At 42.6% G+C, this 23,570-nt stretch overlaps 1 protein-coding gene across 3 annotated transcripts in view; it reads left to right on the plus strand.

Moving 5' to 3' along the window:
- Nucleotides 1-689: 689 nt before the first annotated feature.
- The window catches only part of GCC2 (GRIP and coiled-coil domain containing 2), a 35,237-nt gene continuing 12,356 nt past the window's right edge, over nucleotides 690-23,570 (plus strand). The window contains exons 1-13 of one of the 3 annotated variants that reach the window (XM_077343617.1): nucleotides 690-852; nucleotides 5,900-5,962; nucleotides 8,492-8,576; nucleotides 9,665-9,732; nucleotides 11,199-11,303; nucleotides 12,130-14,601; nucleotides 16,413-16,473; nucleotides 18,602-18,702; nucleotides 19,434-19,532; nucleotides 21,016-21,135; nucleotides 21,243-21,407; nucleotides 21,505-21,609; nucleotides 22,639-22,801. In XM_077343617.1, the coding sequence (XP_077199732.1) occupies nucleotides 847-852; nucleotides 5,900-5,962; nucleotides 8,492-8,576; nucleotides 9,665-9,732; nucleotides 11,199-11,303; nucleotides 12,130-14,601; nucleotides 16,413-16,473; nucleotides 18,602-18,702; nucleotides 19,434-19,532; nucleotides 21,016-21,135; nucleotides 21,243-21,407; nucleotides 21,505-21,609; nucleotides 22,639-22,801 (3,613 nt within the window). In that variant the 5' untranslated portion in view covers nucleotides 690-846. The remainder of the gene's footprint in view (nucleotides 853-5,899; nucleotides 5,963-8,491; nucleotides 8,577-9,664; nucleotides 9,733-11,198; nucleotides 11,304-12,129; nucleotides 14,602-16,412; nucleotides 16,474-18,601; nucleotides 18,703-19,433; nucleotides 19,533-21,015; nucleotides 21,136-21,242; nucleotides 21,408-21,504; nucleotides 21,610-22,638; nucleotides 22,802-23,570) is intronic. The other 2 variants (XM_077343616.1, XM_077343615.1) reach the window with 2 other exon arrangements.

Here is a 23,570-nt window from a genome sequence, read left to right on the forward strand (position 1 = left end):
GGAAGAAATTCCATTTTAGAATTTCCTTTTAGGGCAGTGGTTCTCAACCTGGGGGTTAGGACCCCTTTGGGGGTCGAATGACCCTTTCACAGTAGTGGCAGGGCAAGCAGCTTGGACGTGGGGGGGGGGGGAGGCACCATCCACACAACAGCCTTGTGGGGTAGATAAGATAGAGCGTTCGTCTGTCTGGAGCAGCAGAAAACAGCGCGGTCGGCATGGTGGGACAAGAGGCAGAACTGAACTAAGAAACGCCGGGGGGGGGGACAATTTATAAAGTCGAGCTTGCACGCATTCGTTTTGTACGGATGGATACGAGCGCACTGCAAGAATTGCAGTGAAGAGATAAGATCAGACACAAAGAAGCGCGCAAAAAAGGGGATCTCGACGGCGAACCCACACGCGACGTAGACGATCCCTACAAGTCTTCTGCGCGCGCAGACAACCGGAGCTGCCAACGGATTTTCTCTTCCCCGGGGGAGCTGATTCAAAAGCTGGCCGTCATGCCGTCCTCGAGGAGGCGTTTTCAGGCGCAAAGAGCCGAGCCTCCCTCAGAGGGCGCGGGAGGAGCCCGGGGGAAGCGGCAGAGGCCGGGAAGAAAGCCGGGCGCTCTTCTCCCCCCGCCCCAGTACGCGTCGCCCGGGCAACAGGGCGGAGACCGGGGTCGGAAGCTCGGCCGAACTCTCCCTCGGAGGCATTCGGGCGGGCGTCGCTGACGTCAGAGAAGAGCGCGCGCGGAGAGCGGGTGACGAAGGCGGAAGCGGCGCGAGAGCCGGGGCTGAGGGATGCGAGGCTGAGGGCGCCAGGCGCTCCTTCCCGCCCCTCCCCCGCAACTGACCCAGCCCCGCAATGGAGGTAACGGAGGTGGAGAAAGAGGGAGGGAGGGGAGGATTCAATCTGACCCTTGGCGTCCCCGCACCCCCTTGCCTGCGCAGTCCCAGCCCCGAAGTGGACACGGGTTGTGAGGGTCAGTCGGCTTGGTTTGATCTCCTGGCCGCAGAAAGAGCCGCCACTGCCCGCCCGCCCTCCCATCCTCCTACCTCAGCCCTCCAGGGGCACATTCCAGAAATCTCAGTATTTCTCTCGCCATTAAACGATGATGCTGACTTCTCCCACGTGAGACGGTCAGGACTTGCTCATTTCTGCCCCTGTATAACGAGCAGCCAGCCCAGTGCGGTAACAGGCCAAGCCTTTTGGGAGCACATAGACGGGAGAGGGCCTGTGGCTCAGTGGAAGAGCCGCTGCTTTGCTCTGTGTGCAGGTTGGCCTCGGTTTCAAACCCTGGCAACGGCAGTTAAAAGGAGACCCTGCAGAACAATTTCCAGGCAGGGTAGACAGTTCTGACTTTGATGAATGAGACAGACGGATGGTGGTCCCCATCCTTTTTATCACAGGGGACCACTCAACGCCTTTTACTGAGGCCCGGTGTGTGTGTGGGGGTAGTTCTCTACTCTCAACCACTGCCCTAGCGCTCTCTGATCGCTATGGTAATATTTAAACATCCCTTCAAAATAAGATACAGACATGCCACAACAGTGAAGTGTGTTGTAAAGGGCCGGGGGGATGAAGTAAAGGGTCAGGGGGGGGGGAGAAGGCGTCCTTCAGAGCCCACCTCCAATTAGTCGAAGGACCACATGTGGTCCGCGGCCCACAGGTTAAGGATCTCTAAGGCAGCTTCATGAATTGATGCAGGGAAGGGCTTCGGCTCAGTGGCAAAGCATCTGCTTTTTATGCAGAGAGTCCCAGGTTCAGTTCCTGGCATCACCAGTTTAATAAGTGTCAGGTAGTGGGTGATATAAGAACACCTGATGAACCAGGGATCTGACTAAGTATGTGTCCACTACTGATGAAGAGTGACCAACAGTTCCACTGTAAACAGAATTATACAGTAGGTTTCACTGGCCTTAATTGGGTGTGACTTTGCTTGGAATGGTCCTGTAGTCCCTTGTTCAAATCTTGTCTTTGAAACTTCGGTAGCTTTGAGGTGTGTCACTACCTTTGAAACCTGTCTTATGAACTCTGTGTTATGAAGATAACAATCTTGCCATTGTAAACTTGGTGCGATGGAATGTGAAGTACTTTTACTACTATAAAATGATTATAAGTGTAATATTATCATCATTTTATCTCTTTGCCAGAATTTCTTTATATACCAAGTATCAGTGTGCCAGGCCTCTGTTAAAAGAATTGTTCTTGGGGCACTTCCAACATGAATCTGGATTTGGAACTCTGGTGTGGAACACACCACCTCCACATCTTGCAAAGGGAACAGTATATTTGAAGTGCTGCTTGCCAAGTCTTGGTGCTGGAAATATAGTTTGATTGTCAAGCCTCAGCTTTTGATATGAAATGTCACATCCCTCCCAGCATGTGCTCAGCAATTACCAGAAAGTAACCAAAACCACACAGTCTCTGCATTAAGGGACAATTGGGAGACATTTTAGAGCCCAGTTGGTGTACAAAATGTATCTGGGTCCTGTGCTTTCAGGGTAGTGAACATTGGTCCTGCCTGTGTAGAAAGTTTGTACTAAAAAATGACATCGAAATGTTGTCTTGTCAGAATATGAAACCTTATTTGCTGATCCATAGACTTGCCAGATTATGGAGGTTTGTTTGTTTTTGGAGATATGAGTGAAATCATGCTGGGCTAATTGTAAAACAGTTCTAAGTGTCACTTGAATTAAAAGGAGGTTGGAATAGGGAAAGGAAATTTGGTTGAAAGGTTAGTTGTAAAATGGTTGCACATCTCATGAAGTCACCAAGTGTGCTTAGAGTACACCTCCTTAGTGTCAAGTTAAAATCTTCTCCCGCAAGATGTTATTTGTCTTTATGGCTTTTATCCTTTAGATTTCCATAAAGTTAAATTCTGTTTCTTGGTCTATGAAACCTGGGTCGAGTCTGCACTTTGTTTTTTATCTTCTCCGAGCTCGAATAAACCCTCCCCTCTGCACTTTATTTGATTTTGATTTTGGGTGCGTTAAATTTTCCCTCTGCAACATCCATGACTGACCCCACTGACCCTACCTTTCCCCGGCAATATCCAGGAGCGGATATAAGTTGCTATATTTGAAGACCCGGCTTTTAAAGACCCCAGTAGAAGTGTAGATGTTCTGCGTTTCGCGGATTAACTTCCCGCTCCATGCCTGCAATGCTGACAAAGCAAAGAGGTCTTCCAGGATTGGCCAGGATGCCAGTTCAAAGACTTTCTGGTTCCCAGTTGCGAGATTTCCCTCCCAAGACTTATTTTTGCCCTCGTTTTGTGATCTCCAGGAGCCCATACTTCTCTCTGCAGAGATTTGCCTCTTGGATTTATTTCCCCCTCCTCTGTGAGGCTGCTGTCTCCAATCCTCTCCCCCCTCCTCTCATTCAGGAAAAGAAAAAGCCTTCTGCTGCACTTGGCTCCCCTCCCTGCTCAAGTGCAGAACACTTTCTGTTTCAATTTGGGGGGGGGGGGTAGGAGGAAGACCCAGGTTCAAATTGATCTGAATTCAGCAGGATTGACAATGTAAAAAACAAAGAGTCAGAGTACCTTTATTGGCATAAAATTGCAAAGCATAAAATGAAAATTTCAAACAGTTTCAGATGTAAAATCTATCGTAAAAGATTTTCGTTTCGTGTGTGTTTGTGTGTGTAAAAAACAAAGTAAGTGCAGAATCCGCCCTGCCCTATGAAACCACTGACTACTGTCATTTAGAGATCCTGGGTGAGCTATCATCAGTGTGATGATAACTTCCAGCTTTCCTTCAGGTGAGGCAGTAGTCTGACTGCTTGGACAGATGCCTGTAATAGGCTGAAAGAAGAATAAACTCATCCCAGACAAAATATATAATATTGTCTATGGTATGCCTCACTAATAGTATCCCAGTCCTAGATACATGTTTTAGTGGTTCTCCTGGCTTCAGCATTAATCATGATTTTCCAGGTAATAACTATACAACTTGTCACACACGTCCTCCAGCCAGGTTGTCAGAATGATTTCTCTCACATCAGCAATGATCAGGGGATAGTATCTTAGTATCGGACCATCTCTCTGATTACACCCTCTGAAGAGTACTTCACTCAGCTAGTTTCTATTGGTGGCCCCCAGCCCCAGAGAAGTGTGTCTAGCCTTGACCAGAACCAGGGCCTTCTTGGCTCTGGCTGCAGCCTGGTAGAATGAGTTGCCAGCAGAAATCTGGGCCCTGTTGGAACTGTCAAGGTTCTGAAGGGCCAGTAAAATGGCACCCTTTCACCGGTTTTATGGTTGAGGCCAAGGGTAGCCCTTTGTCATCTAAATTAGCGATCCCCAACCTGTGGGCCGTGGACCACATGTGGTCCTTCGACTAATTGGAGGTGGGACCCGAAGGACGCCTTCTCTCCCCCCCCCCAGCCCTTTACTTCATCCCCCCCCCCAGCCCTTTACAACACACTTCGGGTGTCATTGTCTCCCATCACTCCCAGATGGGACTATCTCGTTGCAGAGAAACAAGCTCAGGGTTCCCATTGATTTGTCATTGTCATGAGTTAAAATTTCCATGAAAATAAAATGTTCCTTATGTTCATTGTTGTGGTGTGTCTGTATCTTATTTTGAAGGGATGTTTAAACATTACCATAGCGATCAGAGAGCGTTAGATCAGTGGTTGAGAGTAGAGGAGTAAACTACCCCTCCCCCACTGGGCCTCAGTAAAAGGCGTTGAGTGGTCCCCGGTGATAAAAAGGTTGGGGACCGCTGATCTAAATGGACCCCCCTGCCTTCTCCACCCCTACCATCTTAAGCCTGAGTGGTTAAATCCAGCCCATCTGCACCCAGGTCGCAGTGATGGAGCATGTTCTAAGATAGTTATTTTTAACTGATATGGTTTTAAATGTAAATGCCTTTATTTATGTATGGAATTTTAACCCACTGTTAGCCACTCTGAGACTGCCACTGGAGAAGAGCGGCCTAGAATTATATTAAAATAAATTAATAGTGAGCCCAAAGGACACTATTCTTCCCCCCCCCCCATTGCTAGACCACAACTGTGAAAACAGTAGTGGACCATCTCAGCTTCCTCCTAGCATAAGTCCTGTATTGAAAACAGTTGTGGTTGGTAATAAATAAGGAGTTATTGCAGATTCTTAGCTACCTGACATCAACTGGGCCCCCTCTAGAACTCCCATCATAAATGCCCCATGAGAACATCTAGAGAGAGTCGGAATTAAAAGACCGGACAGCTAATTATGGTTTTAAATGTTTTAAATAAATGTTTATAATGTAAGTTAATGAGAATAATTTTTAGTATGAACTGTAATTTGTGTTTGTATGTGACCCGGAGCCCTTCTAGGAGGGCAGTATAAAAATTCAAGAAATATTAATTAAAACAATAATTCTAACAGGGAGACAGCTGCGAAATAAACCAAACCCCTTACTGAACCGCATCAGGAATGGAGTTCCAAAGAAAAGTTAGGAGAACGGGGCTTTCAGCTCTTTTTACTGAGGCTTCTGTGTCTTTGAAATTTGCATTGACAGCGGAATCACAGTCTCCTTTGCAGTGCTCCCATGCTCAGTATAACTGCACTTATCAAATGGCTCTCTGTTAAGCAGCTTTCAGTAGCGGAAGAGCCAGGTTGGACTGAGAAAGCTGGCAACCATGCAACAGAGCAGCTACATGTTTATTGTGCAGAGGTTTATCGTGGTGTGGCATCAACTGGAATTAAACTTAGCTGCTCTCCGAAGCAATTTACAGAATGATTTTAGGATTGTATAGGTCTTCTGTCAGGTTTTTAGAATGAAAATGACAGCATATTATCTGTTGTGGACTGCACTCTTTTATGTTGTTTTATTTGCTATATTATTTTGATTGATGTGAGCTGCTTTTATGAACATCTAATCAGAAAGGTAGGAATGAAGACACAAGTAAGGCTTTTGTATTTTTACTACAGGCGCAAGATTGTGGACAAGAGTCTGCAGCTTCTCCTTCCACTCCTGGAACAGGAAAGTCAAAAGTAAGTTTTCTTTTAAAAAATGTATAATATATGCAGTAGGATATTGTAAGCCTCTGTCTGTAGGGTGGCTTTGTTTAGAAAAAAGTCAGGATGGATGTGTTGGCTTTGCTTTATTACCAGGAAGAGAAATCATGGCAGTAATTGGAAAATGTACGTTTGGATGCTTCCCAAGTTTATTTGGCAAGTACAATTAGCAGCTGTTACTGGTAGCAGGTGGGGCCAATTCCTCCTGTTGAAAGAATAGTTGATTAGATCTGGCTCAAATATTTGGTTTTTCATTTCCTTATTGCTCATTTGTGCTAGTCTTGTTAAATCAAAGTGCATTCAGCAATCTAAGCAAAAGATTATCCTAAGTTTCTCAGTTTGGCATGCTGCTGAGGACATTTAACCATTGTTTATCATTTCAGCATAACGGTTAAAAATTAATTTGAGATGAATTTAGTTTAGTGATCAACTCAGGATCAGGGTCTGTGTGGAGCGGTTGCCCGCTTGGATTGAAGTATGCCATTTATTTATTTACTTATTAGCTTCAAAGCCCTAAGAACGGGCATTGAAAGGGTCCCCTCCCCTGGCCCCCAGCCAGGCAGCTGAAGGTGGCTTTGGGCCACAGCTTACAGCCAGATCAAGTGGGTTGGGCGGGGGGGGGGGGGGGGTGGCCAGCTCATTAGCAGGGCCCGTACAGAGCAGGCAGTCAGCAGGCCTGGAGGCCCTTGTTAGCAGGCTGTGCTTAACAGACTAAGAGGCCATCGTTAGCAGGCCCTCCACCATGACCCTTTGCCCAGGGCCCTCTCCTCTTACCTGCTGCTAGCTCCAGGCACTGAGGCGCGTCTGAGAGCAAAGAGGCTAGTGTCCAGGGATGGAGGGCGGGAGCTGCAGGGGCAGGGACAATCCGTGCAGCCAGCTTTGCTTTGCTGGCTGCACCCTGATTGGCCCTATTCCAACTTGGACAGCCGCACACATTCCAACCCCCAGGCTGTTTCACAAATATATAGAGGAACCATGGATAAGGATTAACTGTGGCTGTCCTAGCTGCCTCTCTGATTCTTAAAGGGCCACAGGCACTTGTTATATCTGTGAAAATTCCCTATGTTTTCCCTACTCCAGTATCTTATTGACAACAGTTTCTATACACACAGTCTTTTTCATTTTTTAAAAAATCAGAAATTTAATAGTATTATAGCATTATACCAATTTGTCTACCTGATATTCTGAATTCTCAGCTTTCACAAAAAAAAGCAAAAGCAAATCGCTAGCCCTTTTCATTATATAAAAACAAATGGATATCTCTACAACTAAAAGAACTTAGGTTTGATAAATGAATGCTGGGAATGTTGAGAATGTAATAGACTGATTGCGACAGTGGTATAGTGGTATTCAGATTTTGTAAAAGGCTCTTTGGTAAGGTGGAATACCTGCTGCAAGGGACTGGGTCAGGGAAACTAGTACAGATGTGGACACATCTGGATTTTCCCATCCACATTCACCTCAGCTTTCCTACCGTTTTTCCAAAATGTTGCAGTAAGCAAAATAGGAGGAGATGGTGAAAATTCTGGAGGTACATGGAAGTGCTACAGTTTTGTGGGGAAGCAGGGGTAAAAAGCTGCTTTCTATAATGCCCAAACCAGGGCAGCCTCCCTGCCCTTATATAAGTGGCCACCTTCACCATGAGAGACTGGAGTAGATGCTCGGGCTTATGGTAAAACTGGCTGTCTGGACCAGATCCATCCAAAATAGAACTCCTCCTCTCTCCTTATGCTCTGGTCCTGAAAATCTTGTGGCTGTTCTGAAAGTCTTGCAGGTCTAGTGAGGGGAAGCAGTGTCAGATCGCAGTCACAGAACTTCATGGGTGCATGGTGCTTATAAAGTTCAGCATATTTCTTGGATATCCTTGTTGACACAGGCTCTTTTGAAGGGAGTGAAGTTTCTGTGGGTGGAAGTAAATTACGAGCAGAGCCATAAAAATTCCATATGTACCTTATTCATTTGAAATATGTTGCCTTTCAGTGGTGTAGCTCACAAGGCAGTTTCCAGATTGAAGCTTGCTTGCTTGTTTGCTTGCTTGCTTGCTTGCTTGCTTGCTTGCTTGCTTGCTTGCTTGCTTTATTTATTTATTTATTTATTTATTTATTTATTTATTTATTTATTTATTTATTTATTTATTTAATCATATTTCTATACCGCCCTCCCCGGAGGCTCAGGGCGGTTTACATTAATGCTCATTAAATACCCTAAATACTATTATCTAAAAACCGAATTTTATTTGAAGCACATATAAATAGACAAGAAACTTTTAAAAACTGTCCAGTGTCCAAGGCCTTGTGGAGTGAAAAAATAAGTCTTCATTGGCCTCCAAAGGAAGCGAAGTGTTGGGTCCCTGAGCCAAGAGGATGCCAAATTTGTTTCCATCTGAGATGATGTTCTTGACAGGGCCTTCTTGGAAGAAGTTAGAGAAATAGCGTGGAAATATGATGAAATGGCATGATGAAATTCATGCTCTCAAACTATGATATATGTTTATGAATTTTACAGCTGGATAATTTACCCAAAGAAGAGCTCATCAAATTTGCAAAGAAGCAGATGGTACTTTTACAGAAAGTGAAATCTCGATCTGCAGGTAACTTATTGAACCTTAAAGTGGTGTGACAGTGTGCAGGAGAGAAGAAAAAGCAGAAATGGCCTGATAGGCTGCCATTAACAGCAGCAACTAAGGAGAGTGCTGAAAACATAGCCTTTGAAATTCCTAGGAATTTCCTGTGTTCAGACATCATAACAAGCTCCAGTCAAACACCAGTTAAACTCTCTGTGCATGGAAACACATTTTCTTACTGTGCTTGTGTGCATCCTTTCTTCCTCCCACCAGCCTCTTCCCTTTATGTGCTGAGAACTTCCCAGCTTGATCCAGTTGAGTCTGAATGCAGGTGCCCCAGTGAATGGAGTCCAGCAAATACATGGGTGCATTATTTACTACACACACGCACCTCAAAATATAAATTGATATTCAACCAGTCTGTGTGGAGCCAACAAGTTCTCTTTCACCAAGATTATTTGGATGTCACAGGGAATTAGAACTTGATCAGGTCAGGAAATGTAATTCTCTGGCTGTGGAGTTAGGGGTATGCATAAGCGTAGAGAAATGCTGTGTTTGCACTCACTTGGTGTTTCAGTGGAGTTTGTCACAATGCAGCCACCGTGGATGTCTGACCTGGCCATTCTCCCATTGAAAACAGTGATGCTTAAATGGCTGCAGACTGAACTTTGAGGTTGCTGTCCAGTCTGGAAATGTCACATCGCTCTGTCCTTACCTCATAGGATGCCACTCTTGTCTCTTCCCTCCCGTCTTCTCTTTGACCGTTTATGCACTAGAGGTTTCATGCCGGGCTGTAGGCTAGAGTTTTAGTCATGGCAAGTTGCCCCACCTCTTCCTGCACCCACATGGAGAAGCATTTGGCTTGATGCGCCTCATCCGCCCCCGATTTGTGCTCCTGCGTGGGAGCTGGGGCAGTGAAGTTCCCAATGCATAAACTGTCTTTGAGTTGTATGCATTGGCCGTGGAAAATGACAATGGAACATTAGCTGGGCTTCCAGGAAAACTTTGAAGCAGGTCTTACTTTCCGGTAGTTGTTATTTATATCTAGACTAGAGTAGTCATTGTTGTGCAATTGTTGACATAGTAGATTCAGAGATCTACTTCTCCCCTTCTAGAATTGGAAAAGGAGATTGAAGAACTGAAAGCAAAACCTGCTGCTGGAGGAACTGATGATATTATTCAGGTGGGAACAACCCCATTTTATGTCTCATGTAGTGTGCAAGGCTGCTACATCTCTCAAAAATAACAGTGTTCAGTATAATGGGAGCAGTCTCTGCTTGCATCCTGTGGCTCAGACTTCTCCTCTTAGCTGCTTGGTAGATCATTAATCTATGAACAAAAATATAAGAGGTACAGTTCTATTAAAATAACTTGTATAGGAACTTTCATCTTTTACTTATAAGAACAGAATAACACCTGCTGAAACTTGCAGGTGCTCTTCCAGCAGCTTATTTCATTTTCAGATGTTTGCTTGGTTTGGTGTAAAAAGCTGCTGATCATAAAAGTATTGGCACTGAACAGGAATCTGTTCTCTGCTTTAGACTCAGTGAGTTATCACAAGAGGTTAGGTCCAGAATTCCATTCTACCAGTAGATGGAGGAAGAATGAACCTTTCCTTTGTAGGAAGGCTTCCCTGATAGCACATCTACACCAAGTCTGTTGTATCTTAATAATAAATTTTGATCTTGTCCTACACTACATCTGAAGGTCATTTGTCAGATTTCATGTGTAGGAGAGCTGAATTCAGCCTGACTGCTCTGGGTTGTTCAGAGATTTTTGACAGGCTGAGATTGTACTTGGTTTCCCGAGGCTGCTAATGCTCCCAGCTTCCTTCCCCATAAGTAAAAGTAGAAGGGTTAGCAAGGCATGGTGGCAGTCAAGTCATCTTTGTCAGTGCTGTCTCATCAAGAACAGTCTGTGTGGGAGGAAATAATTGGAGTTAACTATGTGATGAATGTCTTTCTGCTGATTTGATGTAATTGAATAACCCCAGTACTAAAACAGGTGGATAGATTGCTCATGCCCACAACAGAAAGGAGAAACCAAGTCAAGAACCCAAGGATCAAAATAAACAAAATGTGCTCAAGCCTCTGTAAGGTAGAACGTAATGTAAAATTGAATATTAATATTTATTAAAAGTAAAAACCCAAGGCTTAAAATATAGCCTCATTAAAATCCAAGTGCACATTCCTACTAAAGCCTCCACTGACCAGATGTGTTTTGGCAGGGCTGCCTTTATCAGTGGTCAGGCAGATATAGAACAGCATACATACAATACAGGAAATGAAATATTAAATATACAGTTGGCTCCTTTACATACAATGATATACAATGTTTATTATTTAGTACACTAAGGACTTTAATGGATTCTAGGGACCAGAATTCTTTGAGGACTACTATGTTTCTAAAGCAGGCCCTGGTCCAGATGAGCACTTCCAGTGTCCTATAGGAGCCAGCCTTTCTCCAAAGTATCCTACAGAGGCTTGAGTGCATTTTAAAAATTTTGACCCTTTTTTGGAGGGGGCGAGGTAGATTGCTCATGCTTCTGCGGCATGGGGGAGTGGAAGTGAAGTGAGATGCCTGCAAGAAGTAGCCAGCACTGGTGTTTATTTGCAGTTTCTAATCTCTCTTGTATGCTTCCTAAATTAGGCCCTCACAGAGAGATTGGACGCTCTTCTTCTCGAAAAAGCAGAAATCCAGCAACAGTATCTAACTCTGAAAAAAGAAAATGTGAAAAGACAACAAGAAGCAGAGGTACTATATAAGCTCAGTTTAGACATAATGTGAAAGCATGGCTTATTGCCACATGGCTAGTCAGCAAAACCAGGATCTAGGATGCACACGATCACTGACTGTTATTGTTATGAGATATCCTGGCTTCAGTACTGTCCATGACTCCCCTAAGCACCCAGTGGATGGGAAATCCTGACTGCATCTCTGGTTCATTGTTTGCCATTGGCAAGCACAGAGGAGCTCTTCTCAGAACAGTAGCTAAGCTCCCCCCCCCACCCAAAACACACACACACACACCAGAAATAATGAAGCTGGCATGCTTTCACATTTATTTATCAGTCTTCCTTTCTCACAGACTCAAGGTAGGTAACATGTCGTTACTGCAGTCAATAAGATGATGCACCTAATAATGTAATAGGTGTAGGATTATAGAAATCTGAAATTAAATCTTAAAATATTAGTTAACAGGGACCAAGCCCGTTTTATTCAGGAATACAGTGGGCGCTAGATTGGGGGGGGGGGTGGAAGAATTCTGCAAATGTCCTCTCCCTCCTCTCAGGACCTGGAAAGGCTACAGGAAGCTGTAAGGGAACTCACCGGCAGGGACAGCCCTGAGGATCTGCAGCCTCCAAGCCTCAGAAAGAAGTGGAAGGAGAAGGGGGTGGCCAGGAGTGGGGGACAGAAGGTGATTGGCTGGCCACTGGTCAGACAGGCAAGCCAGATGGAGGAGGACGCAGTCAGGGGCAGGACAGGTGCCCTGAGTGGGGGTCAAGCGCAGAGTACTCTATAAACTTGTTAAAGTATATGTGTTCGATACTGCTACTTATTTTTTCTTTTTCCCAATTAGGCTGCTGTTGTCAAGGATGAAGAATCACAGAAGAAGCTCATGCAATTGAGCACCAGTTACTTGAAAGAGACTGAAAGTCTTAAAAATGAAATGGAAACAGCACAGTCCAGATATGAAGAAACTTTAACAGTACTGCAGAAGGAGCTGCATGAAGAAAAGAGGAAACAGGAAGAGCTAATGGATCAACTTAAATGTCATAGCAATTGGCAAGAAGAAATCAAAAGACTAGAGGAAGAGGTCCACCAAACAAAAACTGTATATGAGCAACAAATCTCAGATCTGGAGAAGCGGTTGGGAGCCTGCAATGAAGCTAAGAAGAAAGAAATTACCAGTCTGCAAAATGTTATTGAAAACAATTCTCGGGGTTACCAAAATGAACTGGATAAATTAAATGAAGAACTGGTGAAACTGAAGACCTCACACCAAGAAGAGGTGTCCGATTTGATGTGCCAGCTTGAAGCTTCTGCTATTGTATGTGAAGAAGAACGAAATAAGGTAGACAAGTTAAAGCAGGACTTGAGAGAGCAGAATGAGGCGCAAGAGAAAATCCTGCAGAATGAATTACATGCCTGCAAAGAGAAGTATGAATGTGAACTGGAGTGCTTAAGACAAGCTTTAACGGCAAATGAAGACAACCAAACAGAGCATGGTAATAAATCTCTAGAGCCAGAACTAACGGAAAAGGCCAGGAACTTAGAGAGTGCTCTAAAAGAACTGGAATCCCAACACAGTATATTGCAAGATGAATTAACCTATATGAATAACGTTAAGACGAAACTAGAAATGGAAGTCCAGCATGTGAAAGATGAATATTTTCATGAACGGGAGGATTTGGAGTTCAAAATCAATGAACTGCAGCTTGCCAAAGAAGATCATTGCTGTGTAATAGAAAAACTAAAATTGGATCTTGATGGCATGAGAGAGTGGTGTGAGAAAATTGCACAAGAGCACAGCCTAGAAATTCAAGATCTCACGGCAAAGCACGAGAAAGAAATGTGCGAACTCAAGCAAACATTGTCATCAAGTTTAGAGACAGAAAACAGATCACTGGCTCAGGAAGTCCAAGATCTTAAGGAACAGTGTCAGAAGTATATCTTGGAAAAAGAGGAAGCAATTGATAGCTATGAAAGCTTGAGAGAAACAATGGAAACCCTACAAACCGAATTGGGGGAATCAGCTGGCAAGATAAGCCGAGAATTTGCATCGATGAAGCAGCAGCAGGCTTTGGATGTTGATGAACTACAGAAGAAGCTTAGGGCTGCTTTCAGTGAAAAGGATGTTCTTCTGGAGACGGTGAACCATCTTCAGGAAGAGGTGGAACAGCTGTCTTGCAAAAGAGAGGAGATGGAAGAGCTCAGACTTAAAGCCCAGGAGCTTCGGGAGGAAAATGAGAAACTCGTTGCTTCTCTTAATCGAAGAGATGCTGCTGTCAAGGAGCTGGAAGAGAAGGAGCAAGAGCTTTGCTCTCAGAACAGCAGTGTGTTTGATGAGGTCAAATGCTCCATGGAGACGATCAAAACCCTCGAGGAACGGTGCCAAGTGAAGCAAGCAGAGGTCATGGGATTTCAGCAACAGGCTGAGACTCTCCAGCTTTGCAACCACAAATTGGAACAGCAGGTGGAGGAATTAAAAGAGAAACTGAGAGGCGCTGCAGGAGAAAAAGAAGACAGTCAGCAGAAAGTTCGAGAATTAGAGCAACAAATGGAAGCTCTTCAGCAAGACAGAGAGCGTCTGGTGTCTGAAGTCCAGAACCTTTGTGATGAAAGTAACAAACTAAAGGAAGAAAGAGATGGTGTTGATAAGAAGCTGCAGAGCATGGCATTGGAAAAAGAGGAATGGCTGGCATTTAAAGAGAAAGTGGGTGGCTTAGAAATGAAACTAAAACTGGCCAGTGAGGGCAGAGACCAGCTAGAGAAGCTCCTTGGTGAGGAAAAGTCCCTCAGGTCCCTAGTTGCCAGTCAGCTGTGCAGTTTCTTTGAATTGATGGAATCTGAATGTCCAGATGAAAACGCACAGTGTGACATTATTGCTCTCCTGCAAGTGGCCAGGGAATCCTTAGCAAGAATGAAGCAAGAGAAGCACAATCTGGAGGATGCCCAGGCTCACTTACAGGAGGAGATCAGGAGGCTCCAGGAAGAAAACACAGCTTGTTGCCTAGAGCTGCGATCTCTACTGGATGACTCGGAAAAAGAAAAATTCCTTTTGAGAGAGGAACTGGAAGGGGCTTTGTCAGAAAAAGAAGCCCTGCAGCTAGATATCCAAGAGCTGAACCATGCCGGTGAAAAAGTCAAGGCCGAGAACCAAAGCCTCCTGGCTTGTGTTGAAAATATTTCTGAAAAACTTGCAGACTGTGAAAGTAAACTGAAGGAGCAAGAAAAAACTTTAGAAGAAGAGAAGAAGAATCTAACCTTAACTCTTGATCAGAAAGAGTCTGAGCTGAGAAGGGTGCAAGAGGAGCTTTCTTTCCTTAAGGTTAGTCTTCTGTTAGTGATATACTCAGATTCATACTTCAAGACCCTTTCAGTTGAAATCAGGCATTTGTTGCGTCTTGGGCCCCGATACATGAAAGGAAACATAATATAACTTGACATCCCCATTATAATAATTCCAGATTAATTAAATAAATAATAAAACAGGAGTCTTTTTGACTTCTTGAAGACTAACAGAATCCATTCCAGCATAAGCTTGGATTGGTTACTGGTTCTTTTTGTAACACCCTTCCCCACAACCTTTATCCAATGCATCAACCTGATGGATATGTGCTCCAGTGCTGCTTCTGCTGGAATAAATGTGGTTAAATACTTTACTTGCCACTGCAGGATTCCTGTTTCATTTGAACACCCTGTAGCCCCTTGTAAACGTATTGTTATTGAGGCACTTATTCACACAGCAGTTGCGTATGCTGCATGTGTTGTGGAGTTTGCTTGTTGTAAAATTGTTGAGTTTAATGTTTCCTCCATGGCATTGTCATAATTCGGAAGTAGGGGCAATATGTAACTATAATTACACCATACTTCTGTAGAAGATTATACAAGTGTGAGGGGAAGCCTTTAGACATTATGTGCATTCACTGAAGAACCAAGGCTAGTAGTGCCATCCAGGGATGTCCCTGATGCAGAGATGGGTTCTTTCTCTTTGACGTGCCAGCTGTGCCATGTATAGATATTGTATTTAAAATGGGGGTGTGCAATCATTTTAGCAGCTGCATAGCTCTGGCTAGCCCGGATGCATCAGAGCTTGTGTCTGCCATAGTTAGTGCTTTGATAGAAGACAGCCAGGAAAGACCAGGGTTGCTATACAGAGGAAGGCAGTGAAAACCACTTCTGTTTGTCTCTTTCCTTGGTAATCCTAGGAGTTGCCATAAATTGGCTACGACTTGATGGCACTTCATTATTATTAGTCAGTCGTTTTAGCTGCTTTCCCATCACGTAAAGCAATACAGTTCATTCTTTTGCCTGCTTGCCTGCTCTTTGAAAGAGTCTGAATTAAATATGTCTTCCCTTCTTGCTTGGTTTTCACCAAGGCAAACAGACCATTCAAGCTTTAAATCCTGAATAAAGAAGCAAAGGATTGGTACTTGGATTAGAGGTCAGATTTGTTATCTGGAAGTTAACCAGCCTTCAATTCAGACCTGTGGGTTAGATCTTCACTATTCTGGTCAGCTGCATATGGAGTCTTTTGCCAGAGGGAGAAGCCTTTCATGTTGGAGAATGGGCCCAGCAACGTCCAGCAGACTGTCTTTAAAGACTGTGCTAAAATGTACTTTAAATGGAAAAGAGTAAAGCTCCTTATAGGCTTCAAAGGTTCCTTTTTCTGCATAATGAGTGTAGAGGAGATGGGTATTAATTTCTTGATGACTTAAAATAGTGATTACCCGATGAAACCTGTTGCTGATAGAAAAATGTTTGTTTTCAATAAGGCAAATGATGTTTGGATTTATTTTTTCCAAGTAACATTTATCCATGCCACTTTGAACCGATCTCTTTAATCTCAATAACGGTGGCAACACAGCAATGTTGTGAGCTTAGTCCTATGTATAGCTAGCCAGCAAGGCACAATGTGGGCTCACACTGCTGGCACTCCTCAGGTGCTGGCACCTTTGCTGAGATGTTGGCACTTAGCACCCCAGTTCAGTACCAACTCAGTGGCATCCATTCCTGTTGTCGCTATAGAAATGTTCCCAAGCAGCCAGAAAGTCCTACTTTTTCAGAGGCAGCTCTAACCGTGTATCTTGCAGGAGTTTCATCAGGCTACCCATCTAACTCATTTTGTTTGCATTGCAGAATTCCATGGCAGATTCTTCAGCTAAGAGTGACCAACAGGCACTGGAATCACAAAAAATAGGTAGCTTTCAAACCTTTGTTATCTGTCTTAATTTGTTTCCTCTCGTGTGTTGTCATAATTCGGAAATAGAGGCAATATGTAAATAAAACTAAACCATCCACTCTTAGAGGATTATTCAAAAGGCTTTTGCTTGTCACATGTTCTTGTTAATTTTTATACACACCTTATGTGTGACTGAATGCCACTGTAGGCTATGGGAAACAGAATTCAGTTGTTCCAAGTCAAAACGAAACCCTGTAGTTTAAATAAGCAGCTGCCCACAGGAATATGCTGCTCTCATAAGGAGGATGGCAAAATATGATGTATGATCCACACAGAGCTCAGCTCATATATATTTTTAGAAGCTTCTGTGAGAATCCTGATAAGCAGTTTTCAAAAAAAAGTTCACCCCAAGTTCTCAGTTTGCAGATCCGGTGTTCAAAATGTCCAATGTCATCTTTGGTATCAAAGAGGTTGCCTGCTTCCTGAGTTGAGCAAGATATGAAAAACAGACCAGCATCTAGTCGTGCTGTCTTGTGAACATTGATCAAGTTTGAATTACAAAACTCACAATGAGCTTGATGGTGTAGAGGTTTTTGCTTGTTTAGTCCTGGCTTAATTTGTTCTTTCAGAGAAGATTTGGTTAAGAGGTAGGGCATTGGAGCCAAAAATTTGTCTTTGTAGAACATTGTAGCCTAATCTTTATGAATTACATTGCATCTGGTGAAATAGATTGTTAACATATGAATAGTTGTGCCACAATAAATAATTAAAAAGTGATTCCAAAATCACACCTGTCTACATTCTGTTGGTTTCAAGGGTTATAGCTCTGTTTAGGATTGTGTTGCTAGTCTTGAACGTGCCCTTTTGACCATCTTGCTGTAATTGACTTAGGTGGCTGCTTGTTAGGGGGAAGATTCTTTCTGTCTAATTCTATTGCCATAGGTAGCAAGATGTTTGTTGTAGGACAACAGTCCTGTGGACACTTATTCAGGAGTACTTCATGTTAATTACATTGCAGTCAGCTATCAATAATTTCCAGTGGAGGTAGTATTAAGGTTGTCTCTGATTCATTATTTAGAATTTTATCAAATTTAATAAGTTAGAGCATAAGTGATTGATAGTCACTTTCTGGGTGAAAGAAAAAAATTGAATATCAACTAGAAGGTTGCTCCCCTAAAGGTCAAATAAATAAATTCACTACATTTATCACCATCAATATTACCATTCAATAATACTAAATCTGAATTCCTAATCAACTGACAAAAAGTCCTCCTGGATTTATTGATTAAGGAATCTTTTGATTGCCTAGTCAAATTAGAGATCCATACAATTATTGTCATTCCATTGACCCACTAATATGATCTTCACATTGGGAAGGTTAACTTCCAAATCCAGTAAATAATTTCCCAAGTCATACAAACAATGACAAAAACAGTTTAGATCTTCTCTTTCTGGGACCCACCCCTAGTTTCAATAGCTTGCGTTTGTATATCTGTGTTCTCAAGTCTAGGGTTGAAATTACATTTTCCTTCCCATGTTGCTTGTGCTTTTGCCTTTATATGAAAATCTGTAGAATTAAGTTTTGGTTCTCTGCGAGGAAGAGGTTAAAAATTTTGGTCCTGGTATATAAATTCTGCAAAAATGTCTTTAGATTATTTAGAGTATCATCAATGGTTTGCTAGTTCTCTGTAACTGAAGAAATTTTTCTCGTTGAAAAGTTGAGAGGGAAACTGTTTTTTTACCTTTCTGCATTGACTATTTGACACTGTAATTTGGTATTAATATTAAATTTTCCTCCTCTTTGGTGTTTTGTTGATGGCTATGGCTGAGCTTAAGCAATGCAATCCAGTTATCTTGAGTCATGTTAAATTGAATAAGAACTAATTGTGTCAGTTCACCTGAAATGGAAATTATATATTGTAATGGGGTAATAACATGAAACAAGATAAAATGTGTTATATATGGATATATATCTCACAGTTTCATCTGATAGTTTAAATAAACTTGCAATTTATCCAATATGAAAATTTCCCTTTACATTGTATGTATTTATTTATATTTATACTTATATTTGACACCCCCCCCCCAGCATGCCAGCTCAGGGTAGCTAACAACATTATAACAGACTGACTTTTTCTTTGCTTAGTGAATTTAGAAACACAACTGAAAGAGAAAGAAGAAAAATTAAATAAAATTAAAGCGGTTGCTCTGAAATTAAGGAAGGAGCTGGATTCTAGCAGAAAAGAGGTAACTTGCATCTGATGGATCTCAGAATTTTTAAATAAATGAAAAATTAAACAATAATTCCACACACAATCAGAAATTTGTAATCTCATAATGAAGCTACACAAGTCTTTTGAGGTCTGCTTTTAAATTGTTCCATTTGTTGTTCTTAGGGTAATCCTAAACCTTTCTGATAGTTAAGTTTCTGATTTAGCGTATCAAATTCCATGGTGTTCTGTTTTGACTTGTATAATTTGTGTTGGAGAGACTTGGAAATTTGGATGCTATCAGTGTACTGGCATCTGTGTACAGTCACATAGTCTCAGTTTTGAAAAATGGTTTGGTCAGCATGCAAAAATGGAAGTCATTGTTATTGGCAGGCCTCGCACATAACTTAAATATTATGTGCTTCCTTTGCTTGTGTTCTCACAACTAAGGGTTATCAAGAGTGCAATCTTTGTTATACAATCCACGCCTTGTATTCAAAAATTAAGGCAATATAGATCTGTGGTTGTTTTCTGATTCTGGAATTTCCTTCTGTCTTAACATTTCTCAGAGTCAGTATATGATCCTTCTTTTTAGAAAGGCATCTAGCTATAACTTGTCCTGTAGTTTGATGGCTTTGATTCATGCTCTTACTAGTATTTTATCTTGTTTTGAGCCATGTCTGCATGAGTCTTCTGAACAGAAGGAGATAGAAATGTACTTAATATGAATATTGTCATTAACAAAGCTGCATCTGACTGTGCCCTTAGATGCAGTCCCTTAGGGAAGAGCTGGAGCAAACACGTTCAGAGAGAGAGCAGCTTTCTTCTTCGATGGGAGACATCATTCAGGGAGCAGAGGGCTATAAGGTAAAATGCAGGTGGTTTGTCTTCATATATGATTTATGTGCTTGAAACACTGACAGTACAGTCTCCAAGGACTCTTTTCTGGGAGTTAGCCCCATTGAATAGACCTGAAAAGAATTCTGGGTAGACCAGCTCAGAATTGCTGTCTTAGTCAAAGCAGGGCTTGCACCAATTTTGCATCTGTTAAAGCTGCTGTGGAATTGTAAGTGGGTGCCTTGTTTACAGCAGACTGTACTGTAGCAGAAAGCTGCAGGTATTTTTGGTGGTGTGGATTTTCTTACCTCAACTGTGAAATAAACTGTTCTCCTCAGGTACTTCTGTCTGTCTGTCTTTCATCACAGCTGATTTGAGATGATTCCACAAGGCTTTCATGGCAAGAAGCATTCAGAGGTGGTTTGGCATTGCCTGTCTCTGGGTAGTGATCCTGGGCTGTCTCGATATAGCCCACCTGGTACTAGCCAGGATGACCCTGTTCAGCTTCCACAATCGGACCAGATTGGACTAGCCTGGGTGTTCAGGTCCAGGTCTTAGCTACTTGGATTAGCACTGACCCCCATTTTTAATATTTGTTGCAATCTTCTGGAATATTGCACAAAACCCAAAGAGAGATCATGGAGAGGATTAGGGTTTTTTTCTTCTCAAAATGATCCAATTGGAAAAACCCCATAAAATACAGGGGACTGCTGTTTAATTCCATCTCCTTTATTGCTTAAGCATAATGGACAGCATATGGAAAGGCAGAGTCAATGTTGCCGTTCTTTGCTAATGGCAGTGCCTCCATTTGGGTTAACGGCAGTGCTCACACAATTTTGCATTTACAATTTTGCTTCATTTCAGAGGAGTCAGACTTTGCATTCAATTGCAGCTATACAGACATTTCTGTGTACATATACTACAAACTGGCTGCTCGTCAAATCATTCTTAATTCAACCCTGGTATATGTATAATACAGATGCTTCAGTGGTAAAACTGCCATTTGGTTGACATTTTTAAAGTGTGGTTCTTAACCTTGATCCTGAACACACATCTGCTTGCCACTAAGCAAACAGTGGTGGTGAGAGCTGAGGGTCCTTCATGGTGCTAGCTGCTCTACCCCACTGGCCTCCGCATGGTGCTGTCCCCTCTGTAATCTTATTTAAATTAGCCATGAAACAGCTGCTTGTTGTTACTTACTTGAGTCCATACTGATACATTTAGCAAACACATAATGGAGTATATATTTTGAATCACCCTTGGAGGAATATGACCACAAAGTTGCAGTTGGATATGACCATGTAGATTTTACAGATGGCTTGCCAGTAAACAAAACAAAACAAAAAATCAGTGCTGTTTCCATATGAGGAAATAGCTCTCCCATTTTTTCTTCTAGGGTACTTCTGGTATTATGATAAATAAAGAGATGTGCTTACTGATTCTTGCATGCATAGAACATTAGTTGCTTCTGTTTCTTTAACAAAAGTTTAAAGGCATTTGTATGTATTCCCAGAATCTCTTAATAGAATTTGACAAGCAAGCGGAGCAGCTGGATTTTGAAAAAGACCGATCTCGGAACTTGGAACGTCAGATAGAGGATCTTTCGAGACAACTGGACACATCAGCTCAACAGGTACCACTTCTAGAGGCTCAGAACATATACTTTCCAAAGCCCAGAAGACATAATTTGGAAATGAGATCTAGAATGAATACCATGCTTGTTGCTCATACTCTTTTTAGCAAGACCAGTGGCGCTCTGCTAATGAAGACTTCATGGCTCGGGTAGAGACTCTGCAGACCAACACTAAGCTGTTGGAAACCCAGCTGTTAGAAATGCAGAAGGCCAAAACAAAAGCAGACAAGGAACTTGAAGCTGAAAAACTTCTAAAAGAACAAAAAATAAAGGTACGCCAAAGTCTTTAAAAAAAGCAACAACCCAGAAAGAAATCCAAAATAGTTATTTTTCCCCTTTCAGTGAACAGCCCTTAAACTGTTTTGGCAGGAGCACAGCACCGCTGCAAAAGAAGTTGAAGATCTGCAGGCCCAACTTCAGAAAGAAAGAAAGCATCTCCAAAAAGTCTTGGAAGAACTGGAGATGGCAAAGAAGGTAGATGTGATCCCTGGTGACCACCACGATGATGGTCTGAATGTGAACGTCTGGGCTCTGGGCAGACTGATCTTATGGGCTTAATGGCAGAGGAAATACTTATGCTTGTCAGGACCAGAGTCCGTGGTTGAGTCCCCTATCCTTGGTCACACCAACCTCAGTGAGAGCTGTTGATAGGTCAGCTGGTTCCTGTCCTCGTCGTTGTTAGATCCGAAGTCGTGTCCGACCCATCGCAACCCCATGGACAATGATCCTCCAGGCCTTCCTGTCCTCTACCATTCCCCGGAGTCCATTTAAATTTGCACCTACTGCTTCAGTGACTCCATCCAGCCACCTCATTCCCTGTCCTCATAGCCCTGTCCCTTTCTCTCTAGTACAGACTGAGTTCAGTTATTACACCATACAACAGAGGGGATAATAAAAGTGGAGGGAGAATGACAAAACTTAGAGAGGTAATGGATCAAGCTACACTCTGTCAAATGTGTGCCCTCTTTCCAGTTTGTGTCAAATAATAAGGAGGAGTAATGAAAGATAGATTCCCTTGGTGGGCTAATCATTTGCAACCTGCTCCACAGAGTCCCTATTGACTTTAATAGAACTGTTTTGGTTTAAAGATTGCAGGCAAATATTGCCTAAAAATCTGTATACTGTTTCTGGCAATTTCTGTCAGAGCTGCTTACAACTGAATCACTTGAATGTTCTTGGACACACTTCAGAATTATCTAGAATTTTCAAAAAAAAGTGTTTATTTTGCGTTTGCGGGGTAGTGTTTGAGGATTTCATGTGACTCAAATGATGGCTCCATTTATTAGTGCATTGGATATAGAATCTTAAAAAAAGCACCTTTGGTAATCCATGATATATTAAACTCTAATAATTCAGTTGTGATAAAGGAGAGACTTTTGCCATGCAAAATAGAATCATAGAATTGGAAGGGGCCATACAAACCATCTGCTCAAAAAAGGTTTGACCAATGGAGTTGTAAATTTTAATTCTGTAAATACCATCTGCTTAAATGATAACATGCAGGATGCACAGAAGAGTACACTGATGGACATGGAAATGGCTGATTATGAGCGTTTGGTTAAAGAACTGAACCAAAAGCTCAGTGACAGAGGCAACAGAATTGAGGATCTTGAGCAAGAGATTAAAATTCAGAAGCAAAAGCAAGCAACGCTGCAAGATGAAATGAGTGAGCATTCCTCTTGTCCAAAGAAAGTTCTGTGTATATTTTAATGCTGCAGGGGGGATTTTGGGCATGAGCCTGAGCAATTGAAAAGAAGCAGGGCATATATAGTATCATGCAAACACAGTTTAATACCACCAGTTCAATCAGTGCTAATAACATCCCAGAAATTGCTTTAAGTAGATGCCAAAACATTTTGTTAGACAGATCAAGGGCATGCTGCAGCATGTACAAATTTGATATCCTGGTGGACAGTCACCATTTGTGAGAGGGTTAGAGAACAGTCTGTTAACAGAACATACTGGCACTGGTATATGCAGGTCTTTGCCATGTTTTTCCAACCTGACAGTCCCCTCCAACCTCAGGACAGTTGATTCCCAGGGTTGCAAGACTGACATGGACCAGCCATGTGGGTCAAGAGCTCCACTGGGCAAAATAGATTGTCTTCTATCAGCTCATCTGGGGTTGTTGGATAGGGAGTAGGAGTGGTTTCACCCCCTTCTCCCTCCCTAGTGCTGTTAGTCCACACCTATCCTGAGACCTTGGGAATCAACATTCCTGGCATCAGAAACAACTGCTTGGGAAAGGAAACATGGCAAAGACCTGTTGCCCTTGCACTGATAGAGCAATGGACGGCATCTCAATGTCTTTTTTCACAACTATAAGCCTAAGTTGTGGGTGCTGTTGTGTTTTTTTTTTAAGTTTTGTCAATTGCATTTAGGATACTTTTCCCCCAGAAAAAGTCTTTTAATTCTTTCTTTTTAAAAAGTCAAAC

The sequence above is a fragment of the Paroedura picta genome, chromosome 6, assembly GCF_049243985.1.
Source record: "Paroedura picta isolate Pp20150507F chromosome 6, Ppicta_v3.0, whole genome shotgun sequence".
NCBI classification, from domain to species: Eukaryota; Metazoa; Chordata; class Lepidosauria; order Squamata; family Gekkonidae; genus Paroedura; species Paroedura picta.